General features: G+C 32.7%; 1 protein-coding gene and 1 long non-coding RNA gene across 7 annotated transcripts; one reads left to right on the forward strand and one right to left on the reverse strand.

Annotated features, from left to right (window-relative positions):
• The first annotated feature begins 10,181 nt into the window (after positions 1 to 10,181).
• On the forward strand, positions 10,182 to 14,212 carry LOC105346071 (integrase/recombinase xerD homolog). 6 transcript variants are annotated; one of them, XM_066066527.1, is made up of 3 exons: positions 10,746 to 10,887; positions 11,490 to 12,131; positions 13,181 to 14,212. In XM_066066527.1, the coding sequence occupies exons 1-3, from the start codon at positions 10,881 to 10,883 to the stop codon at positions 14,179 to 14,181; spliced, it is 1,650 nt and encodes a 549-aa protein (XP_065922599.1). In that variant the 5' UTR covers positions 10,746 to 10,880; the 3' UTR covers positions 14,182 to 14,212. The 6 variants fall into 6 exon arrangements, with proteins under 6 accessions (XP_065922602.1, XP_065922599.1, XP_065922605.1 ...); XM_066066533.1 differs by lacking the exon at positions 10,746 to 10,887 and having other exon boundaries at positions 10,894 to 11,683; positions 11,778 to 12,131; XM_066066530.1 differs by lacking the exon at positions 11,490 to 12,131 and having other exon boundaries at positions 10,182 to 10,883; positions 13,172 to 14,212.
• Positions 14,213 to 16,580: 2,368 nt separating this feature from the next.
• LOC136270089 (uncharacterized) lies at positions 16,581 to 22,333 on the reverse strand. The gene is made up of 3 exons (XR_010707766.1): positions 22,050 to 22,333; positions 21,051 to 21,921; positions 16,581 to 20,861 (listed from the first exon to the last, which is right to left on the reverse strand). It is a non-coding gene; the product is annotated as an uncharacterized lncRNA (long non-coding RNA).
• Between the last annotated feature and the right edge of the window lie 1,079 nt (positions 22,334 to 23,412).

Genomic DNA, 23,412 nt, shown 5'->3' on the forward strand with positions numbered 1-23,412 from the left:
TGGGACGTTTAGAGCAGGGAACCGTTTGGTTTCTTCCCCCGAATGATTGGGGCTATTCAACCAGCATGCTATGCATCGATTGTAAACAAAGCAGACTTAAGAAATATTAACAAAAAACGTGCAAAGGTTTATTTTTAATTACACTGAACATTGCACCTTTATTTATGGTGGTGTCAAAGTTGTAATACAACCATACCCGTCTTGATGTCAGGGGCGAATTTTAAGATGAGGCGAAATATTGCGATACCCTTTCATGTCGTTTGATTTGTTAACAAATTCTGAACATAATTTTTTACATTGAAATGTGGCTTAATTTACTGGGAAAACTACTGCAATGTCTTTTATTATACAGAAACTTAGCATAACAATCGTTTAAAAAAGTGCACAAAAGTTGATATAAAATCGGACCAAGCAGCTTTAAAATCGGAAAATAATTTTTGATCAAAATTCTGACCATGCCCGGGCCTTTGATTGTAAAATATAACAATTGTTTATGAAAGCTGAAAACAAAATGGTAATGAAATTACCTCATATGATTAGCACTTTGCTAGTACAGTATTGCCAAGTAAATGCAGTATACAAATATATTATGGTTCAACGCCAAGCATTTATTTGTACATATACACTCTACCCAAGCTGTCAATCTACATAGGAAGATACTTACATTCATCAAAAATATCTTCCTTCCTAAATCCTTGCTCTTCGTATAATGGCGTGGGTTTTCAAAAATGCCAACCTATTTAGATAACAAATCGAGCAGAAACTGCATAACTAAGATTAGATGCTTATATTCTGGCTGTGGTATTTTGCTGTGGCATTGAATTTACTCGCAATAAACACATTGAAAAGGATATAAAAAAATACAAACTCCCCTGCACTTTAAGTATTTTTCATGTATTTTCCACAGCTAGATGATCGGTTAAACTGCATGCTTAAAATATTATGCGTTGTCTTTTAAATAATTTTTCAAACAATTCTAACCAGCAATATACATATAAACATTAATTAATCTGTTTTTTTTTAATAATGATAACGAAATATACTATAACATGATTTTTTTGTCCGCAACTGAAATATGTCAATCCTAAGCATTTTAAAGATAGAAACATTTGATTACTTCAATGTTTTAAATAAATGTGCAAGCATTGACGGGCTTTATTTCTTTCACGCTGACATAACATTTTTGTCTGTATGATAATCTGTTTTCCGACGATCAAAATATACTCATTTGTAACACTAACAGAACAAGCATTCTGATAGTATTGTATTAGCAATACACATCCCCTACCGATTTGTTTTATTCTTTGAAAGCATACATCTATTTCAAAACTATAATAAACCGCATGTTAATATGCTTTAATCAGAGATACAAGAACAGAGAAAATTCAAACTACATCGTTGATATGGAACTGAAATAAAAATGGGCAAAATACTCTTTATTTTATCTCCTGTAATTTTGCTAAGTCCATTAAGTATTTGCTGGTAGAAATTTGTGAACACAATGCGTTATTGTGCAGAATATCACTTCTTACCGTCTTCTGTACCCCGAATAAACAGACCAATCCGATAACGTACCCGATTGTAATATTACAACAAACCCTGTCGATTAAATTTACAACCTAATGCTTGACACTATTTTACAGAACTTATTTGTTTATTAGACAACGATAAAAGGAATGGTACAAGTAATGCACGTTATTATTACTGACTACATGCTTTCCTCGTTTATTCAATACACATCGAACCCAAACATTAAAAAATTGGAAAATAAAAAAAAATTCTCAAACATAGGTCAACCAGGCGCTACAAAAATGTAAACTTGATCTGTAGTTTGACATTTTAAAGCTGTTCGGCAAATTTCATACAAATCCTTAAACGCACAAAGAAAACAACTGTGGAAAACTGAAGTGGGACATACAGATGGACTGACAGACAGATTGACTGACGGATGCAGAGGAAAGCCTCCGGTGAAACCGGTAGGGGACAGTTTAAAACAATTCTGGTAAGACATTCTTATGGATTTTGTTATAAAAATCACAAATGTTACATTTTAGAAATGTTTTGTGCTAAATAATTAAACATTTTTCGTTAGGATTTTACATCACTATCAAAACTCAAAGAAAATGCTACGAAATTTTCAACGCTAAACCCGTGCTTGTTTACCTTCTTCGGATGTCTTGGTAGAAGAGTCACACATCCCTATGTAGAGCGTCCTTTATCTAATCATTGTTTTTTTTTAAATTGTAGTGAAGTGGACGAGTGAATTTTCACAAATTGCACATACGATTTAGCATCAAATTCTAAATGTCATAATTCTATAACGTTAATGATCAGTTGACATTTAGAAGAGGCTCAATGGAATTACTGAAGGATTTGGAATCATTTCCTCTTTATTGTGCAGCCATGTTGCTGAATTATGTATTGACATCCCCCTGTGCATATCCTACAATCAATACGGAAATACGCACACAAAGATACATATTGTTTTCAATCTCCTTAATCAAATCTTCGATAAATGCAACAAAAAGAATGATCATATTTAAACAATTGTTTTATATATCGAAAGTGATAATGCATTTCTATTCTAAAAAATGAAAACATTTTGTCAATAAACTAGGGAAGTATCTGCTTACCCCTTTGGTGTTTTAAGACGTGTGAGAAAATGACCGTAAGCTATGATTTCAGTTTTGCTTGATAAATAATTATTGTACAATTAATTAAAAACTTACAGTATCGATAAACCAGCCAAAAATAGCACAAATGAAAGTAATGTCGTAAAAATGCTTTGGCGGATCTAAGTCAGTGGGAGTTAGCATAAAAATTATAAACTTACGGTTAAGCAAAACCATCTTGTTCGCGCAGGTGTACGTGTAGAACGGAAAATGTTCATTATGTCATCAGTTTTTGTAATGACGAATTTCTTCACGTATATATATATATATATATACGAATGAAAATAAAACGTGTAGATTGCAAAGTACACGAAAGGTGAAGCTTGTGCTTCTTACGAATGAAAACGTTATTTATATAATACAGGTAATAATAAATTGATATATAAAGTTGATTTAAACCACGGTACGCAGTACAGTTTAGGCGGCCAATAGAAATATCGGCAAATTTTTGTTATGAAAACACGTATACTTTAGTTCAACTGGCATGTCCTTTCTCATATATATATATATATATATATATATATATATATATATATATATATATATATATATATACATATATATAACAGTACACTATTTTATGTTCATAGTGGTCACGTGATATGGCAGTCTCATGGTACAAGCAGATGTATTTGTGGTTTTGAGGTCATTTAAAAAATTCAATATTGCAAGGGCATAAATCACGTCAAAATTCACAGCTGAATTTTAGAATAACTTGATGTTATATTGTACATTTTGAAAAACGGTGCGAACTGTTTAATATAAGAATATTTGTTTGTAGAAACCGTAATTTATAATGCATATGTTGAATAAGTTTGAAGGTCACAGGGTTTATTTCATTAAAATATAATTAATTTGTAAGATTTTACAAGGATCGTAGAAGTTTTTAAGTTACATAGCATATTTCAAATTCACATGTAAAAGTTTGTCAGGATCAGGTAAGTGTATGCTTTTGCAATTAAGTGATTTAATTAGGTACTCAGCTTTAAGATATACGATGTTCTATACAAACCCGAGGTTGCTTCTTTATACGATGCATACTTTTAACAAAATGAAAATAAGGCTATATAGGTAGCTTTCTAATAAAAATAATGTTAAAAAAATATCCGTTTTTAATTTTCCGTTTATCTATGACATTCATTTTTCCGCTACAAAACTGTATGATAGCCTTCAATGACTTAACTTAATGCGTCATTTAGAAGCATATATGACTTCATATTTTGTAGTACAGCGAGAACGACATCTCGCTTATTTTTCAGTGTATACGATATAACGGACATCAAAATTGTAAGTAATAGCATTTGTTGTTTTCAATTAAAAGATTATTATAAGTTAATTTTGTTATTGAATAGATCAATTAGTACTTTTGAGGTTTGTAATATACTGTGATGTCATAATGCACATTTCCCGTATTTTTGTCTGAACGGAATTTATTGACAGCCTTAACTGTGCTGCATGCTCAAATCCAACTTCCCTGACAGAAAATATATATCTCTCTTTTAGTCCCTTGGACATTGATTGACGAGCATCTTTGCGCGCTTATTTTTTTTTGTTCTAATTCTTTGTTCTTATGTAAGATTACTTACTATAATGACGCTAATTTGAAAAACCTTTATATTTTAGAAATACCAACGCGTTACATTGATTTAACAGCCAAGATTTATAGGTTTTAAATATCTGGTTATAAAATGAGTTCCATGTGGCCATGGAAGAGAGTAGATTACAGTAACCCAATGGTCATAAGTTTAATACCCGTTTGGGGTATCTTTTTCCCAAGCGAAAACAGTTTTTAATATTTTATTTTATTTAAAACCTAAATGATAAGCTATTTTATTTATTAATCAAGTGCAATGAATGTATATTCATTCTTATTCTAAATTTGTTATTACTTTTAGCACTATGCACGATCTGCTAGACAGATGTAGAGAAGTGTATGTACATATAGAATCAATTTCTTTCGTTAAAATCGTTGATTTGTGTGTCTAAACATGCTTTCATTTCCTCGTGTATATCTATGGCTAATACAATTATATTGCGCATCAATCTAACAAAGTTGATATAATTTGAGCATCGATTTTGGTGATAGTCTTGTTTTAATCAACCGCTCGCTGTATTTGTCGATTATCGACGCTTCGTCGGCATCAGATTAACCAACAGACCAATGATTTGAATTACGTTGAAAGATAAGCTTAAGGTACTTACATTTCAATTCTTCTAAACAAATTGTATATATAGTAAATAACTATAAGTGTGAAGCCAGATTTTAACTTGAGATCCCTCCTTTTTTTTGGTTTGGTCGGTCAAATGTGTTCTGCGTAATTTCCATCCAGTGTTGTTCTTAAGGATGGAGTATTTATATACATTTTCGTTTGGTTTGAGAACTATCAATGATTTGTTCATGTTTGTCGATGTTGATTTTATGTTGCCATTTTCTAGCTTTAAGTCTCATGCTGATTTCCTTTGACATCCTGCCGTTGCGAAGGAGTGGTTCTGCTTCATCAGCAGAGTTTCTGTAGGTCAGTATTGTTCTGTATGGATCTGTGGCCTTCTTAATAAGATTCTTAATGAAATTCTTGAGAGTCTGTATGGTGCGTTTTGCTTCTAGATTACTTGTTCAAAGTGAGGACTGCTGTTCTTTTGAACAAATCCATAGCTTCTTGATAAGTTGGTGAATTTCTTAGTTGAGCATTGGGGCCGGTGTCTGAAATCAATGTATCAGGAAAACCATATTTTGAAAAAAAGTTTTTCAAATGAGTCTTGGTGTTTGAACATGACAAGTTTTCAAGTTCATCAAACTCGGATCACTTAAAATAGTGATCAACACAAAGGAGATGGTGCACTCTTCTGCATTCAACCTGGTACGTAGAGAAAATGAACTATGGTCTGTCTGCTGTCTCAGTGATAATCATTGGATAATGTTTCTGTTCAGGGCGCATGTGCTGTATTTTGCGATTTCTTCCTCAATCTGCGATGACATTCCAGCCCAAAAGAAAGATTCTTATGCCCTTGCTTTACACATAACAATTCCTAAGTGATGAGTGAAGTGTTTTTAAAATCTGGCTTCTAATGGGTCTTGGTAAAATTAATTGGTTGTTCTTGTACAGAATGCCATCGATGCATGAAATTTCATCCCCTAATACTCTAGTATTCTCGGACGTCTTGTGGATCGTTTTCTTAGTTTTCTGGCCATTCATTTTGAGTAATGCTTTTAAGTTCTTGCAGTCCCGGATCCTTTTCATTTCCAGTAAGAAAACTTTGCTAAGTGTGTCTGCCAAAAACTAAGATTTTCCTGGTTTGAAGATAACGTTCAAATTATATTTTTGGAGTGAGTGCAGAAGTTTTTGTAGTCTTGCTGCAGCATGATGTAAAGATTTCTTGAGCATAAACTGTAATGTTTTGTGGTCTAATTCACACTTCTTCAAAATATACTGAAGAAATTGTTCACACCCAAATGCTATGGTTAGGGCCACTTTCTCTATTTATGCATAACTTTGTTGACATTTCGTGAGCGTGTTCGAGCATACACTAGTATCCATTCTTAATGAGGTAGTGAGGAATATTCATATCTTACTAAAAACGAGGCTAATGTCGGTATCGAAGAACGAAAGCATGGTGTAAAACATAAAAGCGTTGCCAAACTCTACTCGTCATTTAAATGTTTTGTCCTTTCCTAAATTCGGATTTTAGAAGAATCGATCAAAAAAGTCATTGGCGCAAAAGAAATAAACAAAGGCTACAAAGATTTAAATGAATATCAGAGGTGGGTTATAAATCTCATAAAGGGGGCGGGCTGACTTTTTAAGAATAAACAAAAACTTAACAATGACCTGTTTATAGGAATTGCCTTTTTTGAAGTACGAATACCGATAGTAAAAGGTTTTGATTTTTGCATCAATTGTGTGGATTTTAATTGTTTCTTTTGAATTGTCCTACATAAAATCAATCGTCTAAACCTAGCCATTTATTTTTCCTCCGGGGAACTTACATTTTCAACTGTGTATTAATTTTAACACCTTGGCACACATCTATATATTTCTCAGAAATTGATAAGTTGTGTTACTATTATAATATAGGGTTTGTTTTATTTATTTTTAAACAGAAGCAAGCGTTTTTGGATGAAAACTACAACTGTAACAGCAACAACAAAAAGACAGATTTTTAATCATTGACATCAAATAATTTCAGGACTTTTCTTAAAGGTGTCCACTTGAAAATCTCAAGACTTGAAATGTTGAGAATAAACAACTATATTTTGAATATAATAGCTAGTCTTCATAATTTATTTAGTTTTGTTCTGCTGCAATTAAAAAGTTATTGCACATTTTTTTTTTTATTTAAAAAAAACTAAATTAAGTTTTCTAACATGTCATTTACATGATAGGACAAGAGATATTTGTAAAATACCTACCCCCTCCCTTGGAAACATCTGTGAAGAAAATGAAGGAAACTACAAATAATTGAAATTTTCCTAAGTCCAGTGCACATAACTCTGTCGCAAATTGCTCGTTCGCACCCAAAATCATACTTGACGTAGATATTATTACGATAAACCTGTATACCATATGTCTTTACAATATGTATATCCTCCGCGAAGAAAATGAACGGAAACTGTTGGTGAACCGACCGACCGACCGACCGACAGTAACAACGCAATACGCCCCCCCCCTTCTTCGAAAGGGGGGCATAATGAAAATATTGTTGATGACTGAATGGGTACTTAGCGCCTAAAGCCAACCTACATGTAGATAGTACATCTGCAAGTACTTGGCCAACAATGCCATCCGTAAGCCTTCTTCGTCTTTACACAGGTCCTCCTACTTAAAAACATTTTGAATCAAGTTTTTGTATGCATGTATATTTCTATCAAACTCCTTGCATACTATTACCAGGGAGATTTTTTTGTAAGAATACAAGAAGGTGCGATAACTTTAACACAACAATCACAGACTCACGTTAAAAAAGGTCTATTATCTGTTCGAATGGCCGAAACCATTTACCTCTACTCTAAGAACCAGTGGGTAGTCTAATAAATGACAGCTCTGGCTTTATATTTCTACATCCGTTGCACAAAGTATGCAGAAGTGCTTGATACTGCATATTACTTAATCCGTCGCCATTTTTGTTTACGTTCACAACAGACCTTAGCCTTGTTTTTGATTTCGCCGCGCGGCTTATAAATATTTTTTGAGAATAAAGTATATACTTTTCATCTGCCCGAGTCCCTTAGAACTTGCATCAGCTATTAAGGTAAGATGTTTCTTCATATCAAGGTACCTAAGATTTGTGAAATCCTGCTCTTTGTTGTCGTCCCAGTGCCACATTTTTTTTTCTTCAGAAGCCGTCAAAGTGGCCGCTTAAATGTTCGCGGGGATGTTGAATGGGCATATGGACTATTTAACGTCTTGTTTTAGCTGTGTTATTCAAAATTGGAAGATTAAATCACTGATTTTAACCAGAAAATCAAAGGCCTGAAGGGCCATAATGGCTTACCGGTTTAATATGTATCGAGTATGATTTCCTCTATTTCGTATGGAAACTTTAGCTTATTTATATCTCTATTGAAAGTAACTAGTTAATTCATAGTTCTATAGAAACTAACAGGACCGATATCAACATGCCCCAATTATTGATTGGTCAAACGTTATGGACTGAAACAGACAAGATTGAAATCTAGACGCCTCTTTTATCAATTGGTTGAAACCACCATTGTTTTAAGGAAAATCATGGACCAGTGCATGAAATAATTATGACGATGTCACACTCAAACTCAAACTAAAGCTTTGCAGTCAGCAATGGTCAGTCTTTTTACTATGTTCACATTTAACATGGGGAGTCTGCCTGATTATTTATGTGATATTATTCCTAACAAGAGGGAAATATATCGCGATACAACGCACGAAACAAGGATCAGTTTAATGTTCCTAAGAGCAGGTTAGATTTACTTAAAAAATCATTTGTACCCAATGCTGTCAATCAATGGAATTCACTAAAAATAGAAGCCAGAACAGCCACCTCAATCAATATGTTTTGCAAACATATGCCTAAAGTTACGAAATCCCCTATTTATTTTTCTTTTGTTAAACGCTGTACCAATATTATTCATACAAAGCTGAAACATAACTGGGTATTAAAATATGATCTTTGTAAACGTAATATTATAAATAATCCGTTGTGTTTATGTGGTCAAACAGAAGATGTGTATCATTTCTTTTTTTCTTGTAAAAAATACTCAAATGCGAGAAACAACATGTTTAATCAATTGTTTATGTTAGATTTAGTCAATATTGATACTGATTTACTTTTATATGGCAACAGCAACCTTCCTTTACATATCAACAAAAGCATTTTTGCTTCTGTACAACAGTTAATAGACAAATCCTTGAGATTTAAATAATATTTCTTTGTGTATATCAATATTATATTTTCTTTTGTTCTATATTCATATGCATGACAACTATTGTTATATTTAAGGAGAGAAACTTGTAAGTTGTTAGAACTTGTTTCTGATCCTTTTGTTTAGTCAATAAAATATGTTCAAAACAAAACATGACATGTGCACACAGTTATTTTCAGAGGCATTCTATACGATGTCTATATTATAGTTATGTGACATCGCTTCCGTGTATGACTTGCAATCAGGCTTAATTGTATTTTTTTTTTCTTATTTGAGTGCATTTACTTACGTTTCCAATATTTTTACGGCAAATTAAAAGTTCAATCATAGCACAACCAAGCCAACTCCATCGAGGGAACATAGTGCTATTTTTGGATCTTGGAAAATCCCCTACATTCCATAATGGCGGAGGTGTCGAAGAAGGCACATGTTGCACATTATATTTAAAACAAATAGTGATCACCCCTCAATTTATGCAGTTAGTACCGATTTATAAACTCAGTTTCAATATATATCAATCATAAGTTCAGTCCTTGAACCGTTAACCACGTGTGCCTCCTTGCTGAGATCGAAGATAGCGACGCTCTCTGCGGGTGCAAAGGTTTTTATGTAGATTGAACGGAATAACGACAATATTACATCGACTGATCACTGTTAAGATTAAAAATAATTGGAAAACGAATTTTTTGCTTATAATACATGTAAGTATGCATAGCGGGAAGCATGGTGGCACTGTGTGATGCATGGAGGGGTCTTTACCTTTATGCAAAAACACTGCATTTAATATTCATTCGCGTTAGATTTCGAGTTTTTTAATCAATGTTTATTCATTTTGGTTACAATAACGTAAATGATAATCAACATACGAACAAAAATACAACCTTGCTTCAAGATATTTATTACGAACAACAAACAGTTAACTTTGCAACATTCGAATAGAACTATTTTGTGTCAGAGAATTGTGAACTTTTTGCCATAAAGATTATCCGGTAACTAGATGGTCGTAAGCCATAAAAAACTATTTCTAAAAGGTATTTCCTTTAAAACAAATATCAATGCGGTAGTGCATCTCTGCCACATCGGTGCTTTATCACTCGATAGATATATATTTAATTCAGGTTGAAAGATATAACAACGTTTTATCGAGCACGTGGTTTGCTATTTATAGTTTGTTTACTAAGGGTGGTTTACGCGTAGTAATACTGGTTAGACCAGTTATTAGGGCATGACTGGTATGCTTTGTGATTTTAAGTTATTCGAGCTCAAGACTTAGCGCTGTTTACACGCTTTGCAATGTCGGACTCTGATAGCGTTTTGTTGGGCGGGGACACCGACAAGAGTTCTTCAACTCCAGCAGCCGATATAACGGACACTTTCAACCTATTTAAGTGTTACTTGGATTCTTCGCTAAACTCGTTCAAGAAGGAGCTTTTGGACAGCCAAGAAGCAGACAATTCTCCAGCAGGGTGGGCCACAGTTCATCAATATGAGCACAACGACATCGCCTCTGATTCGGACGATGACAAAAAACTACGACAGGCAGAAAACAGAGCTTTGCGTGCTATTAAAGAGAAGAAGAGGTTCCAACCATACAAACCACGCCCTTCCGGATACAGCGCTCCTCAGCCTGCTACTGGCAGTATTCCTTCCGCTGCTGCTGGAAGTCAACAGCAGCTTTTTCGTGGCTTCGGGAAACGCCGTGAACCATCTTCCTACGACATCTGTTTCCACTGCAAGTCAGTCGGGCACTGGAGGAAACACTGTCCCCTGTTCAGCGCCGCCAATCAGTCAAGCGGTTCGGGATCAGTTAGTAAATGATAAGTATGACGATTTTGATTTCATGGCTTATGAAAGTTTCTGTAATTTGAAAGAAAATGATATCATATCTGAACATCAAATCTATTTGAAAAATTTAGAAAGCTTTAGAGATTCTAAAGGTGTAAAGCATCGGTTAAGAAATGCAGTACAATTTTGGAAGAGTATAAATGCATCTGACTTCATTATCAGTACTATTAGCACTGGCTATGTAATTCCATTTATTATGCCACCAAAAGAAATGTACATGAAAAATAATAAGTCTGCCATACTCAATGCTGAATTTGTTTCTGACACTGTTTCAGAATTGTTACTTTCAAGTTGTATTATACAAGTTCCTTTCATACCTGTTGTGGTAAATCCGCTAAGTGTAGCAATGAACAGTTCTGGTAAGAAGAGGTTAATCCTTGATCTGAGTGTTTTGAACAAGTTTGTAAGAAGAGACAAAGTGAAATTTGAAGACTGGAAAATAGCATTGCAATATTTTCAAAAAGGGTTTCATATGTTTAAATTTGACCTTAAGTCTGGTTATCATCATATAGATATTTGCTCAGCACAACAAACTTTTTTGGGTTTTTCTTGGAATAATTTATTTTATGTATTTACAGTTTTGCCTTTCGGTCTTTCTTCGGCACCTTACATTTTTACAAAGTGTTTACGACCAATGGTGAGATACTGGAGGCAGTCGGGTGTCAACATTGTGTTGTATTTAGACGATGGCCTGGGATTGGCTGAATCATACGAGAAAGGGGTATCTGATAGCCTTTTCGTTAAAGATTCCTTAGAAAAGGCTGGGTTTTTGGTAAATTTGGAAAAGTCTATTTTTGAACCTTGTCAAATGTTAGAATGGCTAGGAATGATATGGAACACTAACATGTTTTGTTTGTCTATTCCAGAGAGACGTATACAAGATTGTAAGAGCACTTTAGCAGATTTGTTTCATAGATTACCAAAAATTACTGCAAGACAATTGGCTCAGTTTACGGGCAAGGTTATTTCTATGGGACCAGTGATCGGTAACATTAGTAGACTTATGACAAGAAAGTGTTATGAAATTATCGAGTCCCGATTTGCATGGGATAGTTTGATTAGATTTGATAGTTCACATGAGTTTTTGCAAGAACTTTCGTTCTGGTCGAAGAATTTGGACATGTATAACTGTCGTTTTATGAAAGATTATTCTAAATCAATTGCTATTTTATGCACAGATGCTAGTTCAGTAGCTGCAGGAGCTGTATGTCAATTATCAGGTACACACAAGTACTTTCACAGTAATTTTTCAGAAGTAGAGAGTGCACAAAGTTCCACCTGGCGAGAACTTAAGGCAATTCAGCTTGCTTTATTTTCGTACAAAGAAAACCTTAGTGGGAAGTCTGTGAAAATATTGACTGACAGTAAAAATTGTGTTTCAATTGTCCAAAGTGGTTGCACGAAAAATGATTTACATGTAATTGCTCTTTCTATTTTTCATTTGTGTTTGCAGAGAAAAATTTCGTTAGATATTGCATGGATTCCCAGAGAAATGAATGAAACGGCAGATTATTTAAGTAAATTAGTGGATTACGATGATTGGTCTGTATCTGATGAATTTTTTGAATTTATGAATAATATGTGGGGCCCTTATACAGTGGACAGATTTGCAAATTATCTTAATAAGAAATTACCTAGATTTAACTCTTTGTTCTGGAATCCTGGTACTGATGCAGTTGATTGTTTTTCTCAAGATTGGAGTTCAGATAATAATTGGCTAGTGCCACCTATTCATTTAGTCATGAGAAGTTTAAGGCATCTTATGTATTGCAGATCACGAGGTACTTTGATCGTTCCTTATTGGCCATCGGCGCCGTTTTGGTCTATGATTTTTGGACCGGATATGACATATAGAAGTTATGTAACAGATGTTATTCAGTTTAATGATGTAAGAGATATTTTGTGCAGAGGCACGTCTAAGAACTGTATATTTGGGACTGAAAAATTTCATGGTTCTTTATTGGCTGTTAAACTTTGTTCTGTATGAGCAGATTTGAACATGGTCCTAGTATTGTTGTACTGAGTGACGTGGTTAGATGCTTGAATTGTGCATTTGTATGTATCTGTTGTATATATTTTATGCTATTGCAGAATGACGAATGATGAGATGATATTGTGTAAGACACGGTCATAAGAGCATTAGGCATTAGTGACATGGTCTTGGAATTTGTTTTTGACATGGTCCCTGTTATGGACAGAGCGACATGGTCAAATTTGAAATAAAATAATGTGAGGGACTAACAAATGTTTCCGTGTTTACATTTTTCAGATGTTTTCCAAACAGGAAGATGGGCCTCAATTCAGACATCGGGGGAAAATTTGGCGGACCTGAAGTTCTTCTGTGAAAAATCCAAATCTGAAAGTACTTTTCGTAAATATCGGTATGCCTTTAATTCATGGATAAAGTGGTGTTATTCGCAAAGTCCTAAAGTGCAACACTTCCCTGCTTCTGATTTCAACGTTTCCATATATTTGATTAATTTATCAAAACAATTTAACTCTGTTGCAAAAGTTAATGAAGCCTTTTATGCCATTTCTTGGGCTCATGAAATTTCAGGAACACAAAATCCTTGTCATTCATCATTAGTCGTTTCAGTTTTGGAGGGAGCTCGCCGCTTAAGTGCTAAACCTGTTACCAAGAAAGAACCAATAACTTCTGAAATTTTACAGCAAATAGTGAATCGTTACGGGACCGGAAGTAGCAGTTTACCAGACATTCGAATTTCATGTATGTGTCTATTAAGTTATGCAGCTTTTTTACGTTTTTCAGAACTGGTCAACTTAAAACGCTCTGACATTACATTTTATGAGGACCATCTTTCTTTGTATATCTCTAAGAGTAAAACAGATAAATATAAGACTGGGAGTAATGTAATAGTTTCTAAAACAAATAATGTTACTTGTTCGTATGGTATGTTACAATTGTATTTGAAAATTGCTGACATTGCTTCGGATTCTGATTGTTTTATTTTCAGGGCGTTATCATTTTGTAAAAAATCTGGTAAATATAAATTAAGAAATTCTGGACCATTGTCTTATAGTAGAGCAAGGGAATTATTACTTAATGCTTTGGAAAGTGTTGGTGTGGATAAGTCCAAATTTGGTCTTCACAGTTTAAGGTCAGGGGGCGCTACTGCGGCTGCTAATGCTGGTGTGAGTGACAGACTGTTTAAGAAGCACGGCAGGTGGCGCTCTGACAACGCAAAAGACGGTTATGTTCATGAAAATGTAAAATCATTGATGTCTGTGTCTCAGTCATTGAATATTTGAATGTGTTCAATAATAAATATAACTTACAGTTTTTCTTTTCCCCTTTCTTTGTTACGTTCGAAATGCGCTAGTCTTGGAGCACTTACCCATAATCAGTGTTGTTATGATTGAATAAGGTTGTAAATATTTTATGTTCGTTTGAGATAGTTCGAATTAGAACATAAATATATTTAATTCAGGTTGAAAGATATAACAACGTTTTATCGAGCACGTGGTTTGCTATTTATAGTTTGTTTACTAAGGGTGGTTTACGCGTAGTAATACTGGTTAGACCAGTTATTAGGGCATGACTGGTATGCTTTGTGATTTTAAGTTATTCGAGCTCAAGACTTAGCGCTGTTTACACGCTTTGCACCCACCCGCCCACCCACTTATACATAATCATTCATGTATTGGGTTTGATTGCACAAAATATTAATAAAATGCATAATGCTATAATATTTCTGTTGCAGATAATGAGTTTTATCCCAAGAATTCGACATTTATTAACGCGGTATCTATGTATTTTATTGAATAAATGCGCTAGTCTTGGAGCACTTACCCATAATCAGTGTTGTTATGATTGAATAAGGTTGTAAATATTTTATGTTCGTTTGAGATAGTTCGAATTAGAACATAAATAAATAGCCTACGTGTCCTTCTTAATACAAAATGAGATAGAACAACAGTACCATGCGGTCTCCATAAAACAATAATCATATCGAATGAAGACAAGACAATCCTAGTTTTATCAAAACTGCTGCTAGAATCATATATTATCCTTAAATAAATAGTTATTCATTGGGTTCTCAAAAACTTTCCAAACTTTTATTCAGTTTGCACGGAAACGGTTTGTTGCATCAAAACATAACAATGATTCTAGCAGTACTTTTCAATTTAAGCATTGATCAAACTATCAATACATGTGAAATGTGAAGTTAAATATATACTTGGTTGAGTTCTAGACGAATATTTATATCATAACAACGACCGACGAAAGCCTGGCCGAGAGAAAATACAAATATAAATACCTTTTAGCGAATAATTGATAAAACTACTACATCTCCCGGTATTTTTTAGTTCAATGCTCAATAAATACTTGGAGTGCTTAGATTACTTATATTTTGAATCTGTTTACAAAGCTATTCGATTTTTCCACGACAGTCAGCTTTCAGTCACGACGTCATCAATGTGTAAAATTTACGTAATACAATCTAATTTGGAAAAAAAAAGTCTCCAGTATTTTTATTGGTTTTTGTTCTACGTTTTGTTGTTTAAATATTTGAATATACATGTATATATAATAAATAAGATTTGTGATTTCAAGAAATTTCAGATTTCATATGCTTCCTTAATACCCCCTCATCACGTAGAAACTGAGAAAGATATTGAATGAATCCAAAAAGGTCTGGAGTTCTTGTACACTGTTTGGTCAATTTATCTTTCTTACTGGTCTTATCTTCTCGTTGTCTTCTCTCTCTCTCTCTCTTTCTCTCTCTCTCTCTCTCTCTCTCTCTCTCTCTCTCTCTCTCTCTCTCTGCAGTCAACACGTGTTTGACGTTGGTAACTATACTTTTCCCAAATTGGCATTTTCAGGGGATATTTTCAGGTTGTGTTTACTGATTTTCTCCATCATAAAAGTCTCTGAACATGTCCTTTTATTTATTTTTTTTTGCTCTAAATCAGAATATCGCCAAGAATGGCTTCACAACTATCAATTTCCTGTACTAATTTGAGATTTTCGTAGTTAATCTCTGATGGAAAGCTGTATTATAATTTGCACTGTGCCTAAGATAAAAAATGCTTCTAGTAATAGGATTTATAAGTACATGTACAATAAAAAAAACATTAATATAATTTTTCATTTTAGTAATTATGAACAGTCTTGCTATGAGAAAAACAATTGAGGGAATGAAAGAATTTTTATTGTATTCTTTTTATTATTATTTTGTTTTAAGGGGGAGGGGTTAAATTGTATTGAGTTTTTACAAAGCACATTCAGAAATTTGTCCAAACATAATTTAACTTATATAACCTGAACTGTTTAGAAAAAAAGAAAAAAACAAAGGAACAAGTTTTTAACAAGTGCAAATCCTATCAAATAAAAACTTTATTAATTCAAATTAAAGTTTCAAATATCTGAAGAAAAAAACAAATGCAAAAAAAAAAAAAAATAAAACCGAAAAAAAACGAACTATAAAAAAACTACGAGCGAAAAAGACCACATATATATATATATATATATATATATATATATATATATATATATATATATATATATATATATGTATATTGATTTCGTTGAAACTCCAACTCCGCTCCGGCCGGGGCTTGAACTCACAACCTATGGACCCACTTTATATACATTAATACTAAGAATGTTATTTTTCATTGTATTTTATTATTTATACATTCATACATGTATTATTGAAAACAAAGCGAAATCAGAATGCCGAGCGGGTAGAAATCATTTTTACTATTATCATTAAAGTATCAAAATTGAATATTTGTTCAGTTTCTTTGTTTTCTTAAATTAATAATGGACCACAAAAGATGTTTTTAAAATGTTTTTTTGTTAAAGAAAATGTTAAAAAGGAACACGCACCAAAGTCAATCATATTGTGTTATAAAACAATTCACAGTGCAATATGTTTCGGAAAAAACAAAACACTTCATCACCTTGTTTGTATGTATTTGGCTCGTTTTAGAAATTGTTCATACGTCATAGTGTTCACTGCTTCAAACTATAAATAGAGGTAACATAGAGGCGTACACATGTACAATTTTATTAAGCAAACACAAAAATAGTAATTTGGTATATACTAGGTATAAAGTCTCGTTTTAAAAAAAACAATTTAACCAAAGTATTATCATGCATAATAATATAAAATAATAAATAAGTACAACATAGCAGGTAAAGTTTACCACACGCTTTGATAAGATATCAAGTTTTAAAAAGGTTATTAAAACATTGTATGCAAAAGAACAAAATAACTAAAATAACTAAAATCAGTTCTATTTAACAAAAATCACCAAATATTTTGCATACATGATTATGTTACACTATATTTTGACTCTACCAGCAAATACAATTGCTAAACTCCTGAAAATTCTGGAAAAACATCATATCTTATTTTTCAGTTGGTCCCATTTCTTGGTCTTTTACGATATAAAGGAATGATGTTAATTCTCATTAATGAATTGTACATTACTTTTCATTGACAGGGATGTAAAACGTTGTTTACACACTTTGGCTTCGATTATTTTGTTAATGAAAAAAAATAATGTATTAGTTTCTGATTCTTATTTTCTATAAAATAAATGGTGGCAATATGACTTATGTTGTTTAATATCTTTGAATGTTATAAGTAATTGGCCTTATCTTAGGATATGACATCAACAATTATATTTTTTTTACTTTAGATTCGGCTATCGTTGCAATGGATACTTTCAGTGACCAACTTTATTTTTTATTTTGTTTTGCTTTTCACACTAAGGTGTGCCCTTATATAGAAAATCTAGTGAAAATTAGTGAAAATAAAGGAATATGCCAAGTTTCATAAATCTTTAATTATTGCATAAATTTGATATTAATTACTGGTCATCAGAAATACGAGCAACAATATACTTTTGGTTAATTCATGCAAATTTGAACACAGCAGAAAGGTTTTTTTTAAATAGTTTTTGTCGTTTAAAGTAAACAAAGAATTATTCTTTATAATGTAATAAAAATCAGCCCTGTAATCTAAAGGCGATACAGTGAATGTGGTAAGCTATTTAAAAAAAAACAAGAGGCACACAGGCCACATCGCTCACCTAAACAAAAGTTTCCCGAGTCTTTCTTTTTTTCGAAAGTATTGGACTCGGGCTCACAATAACAATGGATAATCTAAACTATCTGATAATATTTGCATAGTAATGAAGTTCTTTAGAAGAAAAATTCAAAACATTTTCTCTCGGTATTTTTCTGTTAAACTTAAAACCCCTGTTTGTGTCAAGTATTAGATCGTGGGTCACGGTTTTAACAATTTAAAGTTTCAATTATTTGAGAATGCTTGCAAAGTAGTGCACAGTAATGCACAGAGTGTACCATTGTAGTTCTTGAGAAAAATAATTTTTAAACATTTTTTTATGTTGAACTCTGAACCACTCCTGGTGCCCTAGTATTAGTCCGAAGGTCACATTTTAACAATTTATGAATATACAGTATATAAGGATACTAACATAGTTATCTCACAAATTGAAGCGTTGTAGCTCCCCATCAGAAGATTTATTAAATTTTCATGTTTCTGTCTTTGTACCTTGTCAAACTTTTATCCCATCTTTTGCCGCCAGTATTTGTTTTGGGGTCACTAGTTTAACAATGTAAAATCTACATTTTTTGAAAATGATTGCATCTCAAAAATTGTAGCACTGTAGTTCTTGAAAAGATGACTTTTGAACATGTTCCTGATATATCATTTGCAAAACTATGAACTCCATTTGGGGAAACAGTATTAGTCCGGGTACCACTATTTTAACATATCAAACTTTTACCATGTATACTAGCAATGGTGTAAATATTGACTTTACTGGTAAAGTGGTTCTTGGTAAAGAAAAAAAAATCGAGAGACATACAACCCATTTCCACTGTTTTGGAATTGTTTCCCTTTAAGAAAAAGGTTATGTCCTTTATTCTTACAATTTAGAACCCCCTCTATATTATTAATATTATTAGACGGACGGCGGACAAGTTATCAGTAAAGTTCACTTAAACTTTCAGTTCAGGTGGGCGAAAAAGCTTAATACTCATATCATTCATAAAAATCACAAAGAAAAAACCACATTATAAAGGTAAATTGACTCGTATTAAAAGAAACAGCGAATTAAAAAAAAAACACCCTTCAAATTATTTAAAAGTATTTAACAACCAAAAATACAATTGCAATTAACAGTAAACATATAATTAGTCTAATATGTTACATCAAAAGAACAAGTATGTGTACAATATCAAAACAAAAACAAAAAAGAAAACTGTAAACACATTACCCCAGAGTATTCGTAACTTAACCCTGGGTTTACTTTCTGGGTTAACTTTGGGTTTACTCCGGGTGTTTGTGGAACATTTGTGTCCAGTTGGGATTTACTTTGGGTCCAGTCGCGGTTTGCTTTTGTAGTTCTCTGTAAATATTGAAATGTTGGACAGACTCGTCTTTTATCTATTTATTTATCTTACTACTTGTAATTCCAACTCCTTGTATATTCCAAATGCACATATAGCGTCTGCATCAGGGGTCTACTTCTAATCGGGGTTTACTCTTGGTCCACTCTAGTAAACCCAAAAAGTAACCCCATACATGTTTTTGTTCATGCATATTTGATACAAATGACATCACAAAACTCATATCGGCCTCCTGCACTGACACAAGTTATCAGTCCTAGGGCTGATACGGATCCGGAATAACACCTCGTGTTGAACTTCTCTGCCTTTTTCCATTTCTGCATTTGTGCATGTTAACAGACGAAAAATAAAACATTTCTTACAGGTGACATATTTTTTAATGGTAGTCGAAAACGGTTTTGGAGCAGTTCATTTTAAAACACGAGGAAATTCCGGTTCCATAGCTGCATGCTTAGTAAAACAATGAGATCTCATATTTTTATAATATATGTACAGACTACTTTCAAATTTAAAAATATTTAGCTTTGTATTAAATATTTAAAATCAATTTGTTCAAGTTGATGCTTTTTAGAAATGGTATTACTAGGCATGTAATAAATATAGTAATAAATATCCTTATAAGTCTTAGGGCTTCGGACTGATATTGGAGTCTCAGGCTGATGCTGGTTGTAATATGGAAAAGGGTATGTACTATTCTCTCTCTCTCCCGAGAGAGAGATATAAAGGGAAAAATAACTACAAGAGATATCTAACGTTTAAGAGTAATGTTAAAGTTTGTGTGTATGAGAGATGCTTCTTTGTTAAAAGATGATTATTTAACTATATATATTTTATTCTATTTTAAGAATGAATATGTGATTTAATGCTAAGCTGATATGTGGTACTTTGCAAAATGATGTTTGCTAAAAAATGTTTAAGTACTACAAATGATATAACTGTCAATTTGTTACAATATCGAATTCCTAATAGAATTCATCCTGTTAAACATTATCTTAAATGAAACTTATTACTTGCAATTGATGTATTTTTTAATGACTTGCCTGAAACAATACATTATGTTTTGCAACAACCTCTATGGAATGCATTCAGTATAATATAGCATACTCAGAAATGTTGTAAAATGTTTGTATTGTTTTATTTGGTATTTATCCCCTAAATCCTGAGAACCTAATTTTAAACTTTTTTTAATTTTTACACACAATTGAATGCATATCTTTATGTTTAAAACATTATAAGATTCCGATAAGTAAGGGTTTTTACGCTAATTTAATTTTAAAAAAATTGAAAAAGTATATTGAACTATATTAAATATGATGTTTAAAAAAATCAGTCTCTCCATGGAATAGTTTTGTAACAAATCATTAGTGTTAGATGTGATATTAGCATTATGTCACCATTTAAATATTTGATATTTTTTTCCCATTGTGTTTTTACAGTGTAATAAGGACATTCGATTTCACGTTTTAACTATTGTACAGATTTAAGTAAATGCCAAATCAACTCATGTTTACGATGAATCTTCAACTTTCTTCCCACAATCCTGAAAATAGAAATCACATATTGTTTGTCATGTCATTGCAATGTATACAGTCATTTCATGATATGAACATTTTTTTCGCGTTTTCGTCTTCCCCATCTCCGGGAAATGACCATTTATATAAGGAATAAATATACATCGAGTGTTTTTTTACGTTTTGAAACAGACAGAAAATGAAGAAAAATAACTCACGAGTGTCTTGGTCATTCAAATGAATTCTGCTTGTAAATTTTTCCAGTAAGTCGGCTATCAATTTCAAATGATCCGCGGTTATTTTGCATCGAGTTCTGATATTTGACGATAATTCTGTTACCACTTTTTCTTTGTTTTTATCCATTTGTTTATAAATGTCATTTGCTACATCTCTCCTCCACGATCGGGAATTTACATTAACAGCAAAAAGAAGTGTACCCACAACACTTAAAAGGCCAAACAAAACTCCAAGTACAGGATTCAACATGTAACCGATCGCAGTAACCATTGCTTCAAAAAATAATACCGTTGAAAAATTTAGAACTTCATAAATTGAATCTGTGTCGATGCTTAATTTGCTTTGAAGCTCTGTTTGAATATGCCTCTGAATTTCGTTGCAAATTTCTGATCCTAAATATTTGCTAACCGAATCCACAGTTTTTCTCATCAATTCCTCCTTGAGTTTGTTAACTGTTGATGGTGAACGACAATAGTAAGAATCGCTATTTGTGTTGCCACTTTCTTGTATGACAACATCGTAACATAACTCAGTAATGCTTTCTTTTGATAAAGCACGATTGACAGCATCTTTGACAATTTTATCGATGTTCTGTAAAGGAATGCTATCCCTAACTGACTCAACGAATTCCTTATAAGAGACAACCTTTCGATGTGCACTTAATTTAGCAACTTCAGTATATTCCTCAGATTCATGATGGAGATGAAATCTTTCAAAGTTAAAATACTGTTTGTATTTTTGATATGCCTTTTTCTTTGCTTTCAAGATGCTATGAAAACCTCCTTTGATCAGGATCACTTTTACTAGGTTTCGATTTTTCCTTTGAAAAAAATCAAACTTCTGTCGAGCATCCTTAAAAATACAATTGATGATATTATACAAATGTCAAAATATTTTTTGGGCGATTTTTGTTCGGTTAATATATTTTTCATTGCAAATGACATTACACGTTAACATTGTAGTTGCAAAAAAAGTATTACCTCATCATCAATAACTACTTGGTTTGCTGTATATTTTACATTGACCTCATACACATAAACTGTTCCAGGTTTCTTTTCTTCGTCTCTAAGGTATTTATAGAGTACGACATTTCTTGCAAGATATCTAATTTCTTCAACAAATTCAGCTAATTTAGACTCTCCAAGAATGTCCTTAGTAAATGATAACCCGTCGGGATCTTCTGGTATTTTAATGCAAAAGGAGCCAAACAATTGACGAAGGTCTCCAGATTCTATATTTTCTGCCCATGGACCAATATGTTCAGCTTTATTTAAAAAAAGAATCAAACCTTAAGTTAAATGTTGATAATAATAATAATTTATAGCGATAAACGATATGTTCTGTCCATGGACCAATAGGTTAAGCTTTCTTAAGGAAAGGTTTGCGGATGTTTTTTTAGGAATGGTAAGAAAGTAACATACAATTTTTCTAAAGTCTTTTAACTTATACAATTTAAATGAATCTGTTCGACCCGTTTTATGCCTACAAAATGTTAAACTTAATAATTTCAAACTGTCATTTTGATGAAATGAAAATAGTTTCGTAAAAATATGTACATTCAGTCTATATTATAGGGGTTATTTATGCTAATTTTTAAGGTAATTTCCAACGGAAGACCTTATAGTGACTGTAATGTTTCTTTTTAAGGTCTTCCGTTTCCAACGGAATACCTTATAGTTTTCGTACAGTTTTTATTAAGGTCTTCAATTTCCAACGGAAGACCTTATTGTTTTCGTACTGTTTCTTCTTATTATTTTTTTCCACAAATTTTGTGCACGCGTTTTCTCAGAAACTATTCGGCCGATTTTGACCATTTTTTCAAAGATGATTGCCAGAGTCATAATTCTAGAAGTTTTTTGAAATTCTGAAATCGTCACTTCCGGTACCGAGTTACGGCGGTTTTTCTATCTTTTAAGGACCAATTTTGTGCAGAGCTCATCTCAGAAACTATTAAAGATATCAATACGAAATTTTCAGGATAGGTAGTCTATAGTTTGAAGTTATGCACAATTGTATTGTTTTACGCTAGTGGCGTCATTTCTTTGAGCTCACCTTGGCACGAAAATTGGGTACAAATTTTCATTCAAAATTTTCATATGTTTTGATCTGTGATCTTTTTATCGGTTGATATTTTGTTAAATAATATATAACGAAAGTGGTAGAGAATCAAAAGTTCTTTCCAATATAATCAAGAAAAAGGGGCTGGCCCCTTAAATTAGGGACCAAGAGACTCGTAAAGTCTATTACGAATAACTTGAAAACGATAAATATTTTGTTATGCATTATAGAATCAAAGTTGTTGAACACTACATTATCGGTTTAAGAAAGTCATCGTCAGGCCCG

The sequence above is a fragment of the Magallana gigas genome, chromosome 1 (genome assembly GCF_963853765.1).
Source record: "Magallana gigas chromosome 1, xbMagGiga1.1, whole genome shotgun sequence".
NCBI lineage: Eukaryota > Metazoa > Mollusca > Bivalvia > Ostreida > Ostreidae > Magallana > Magallana gigas.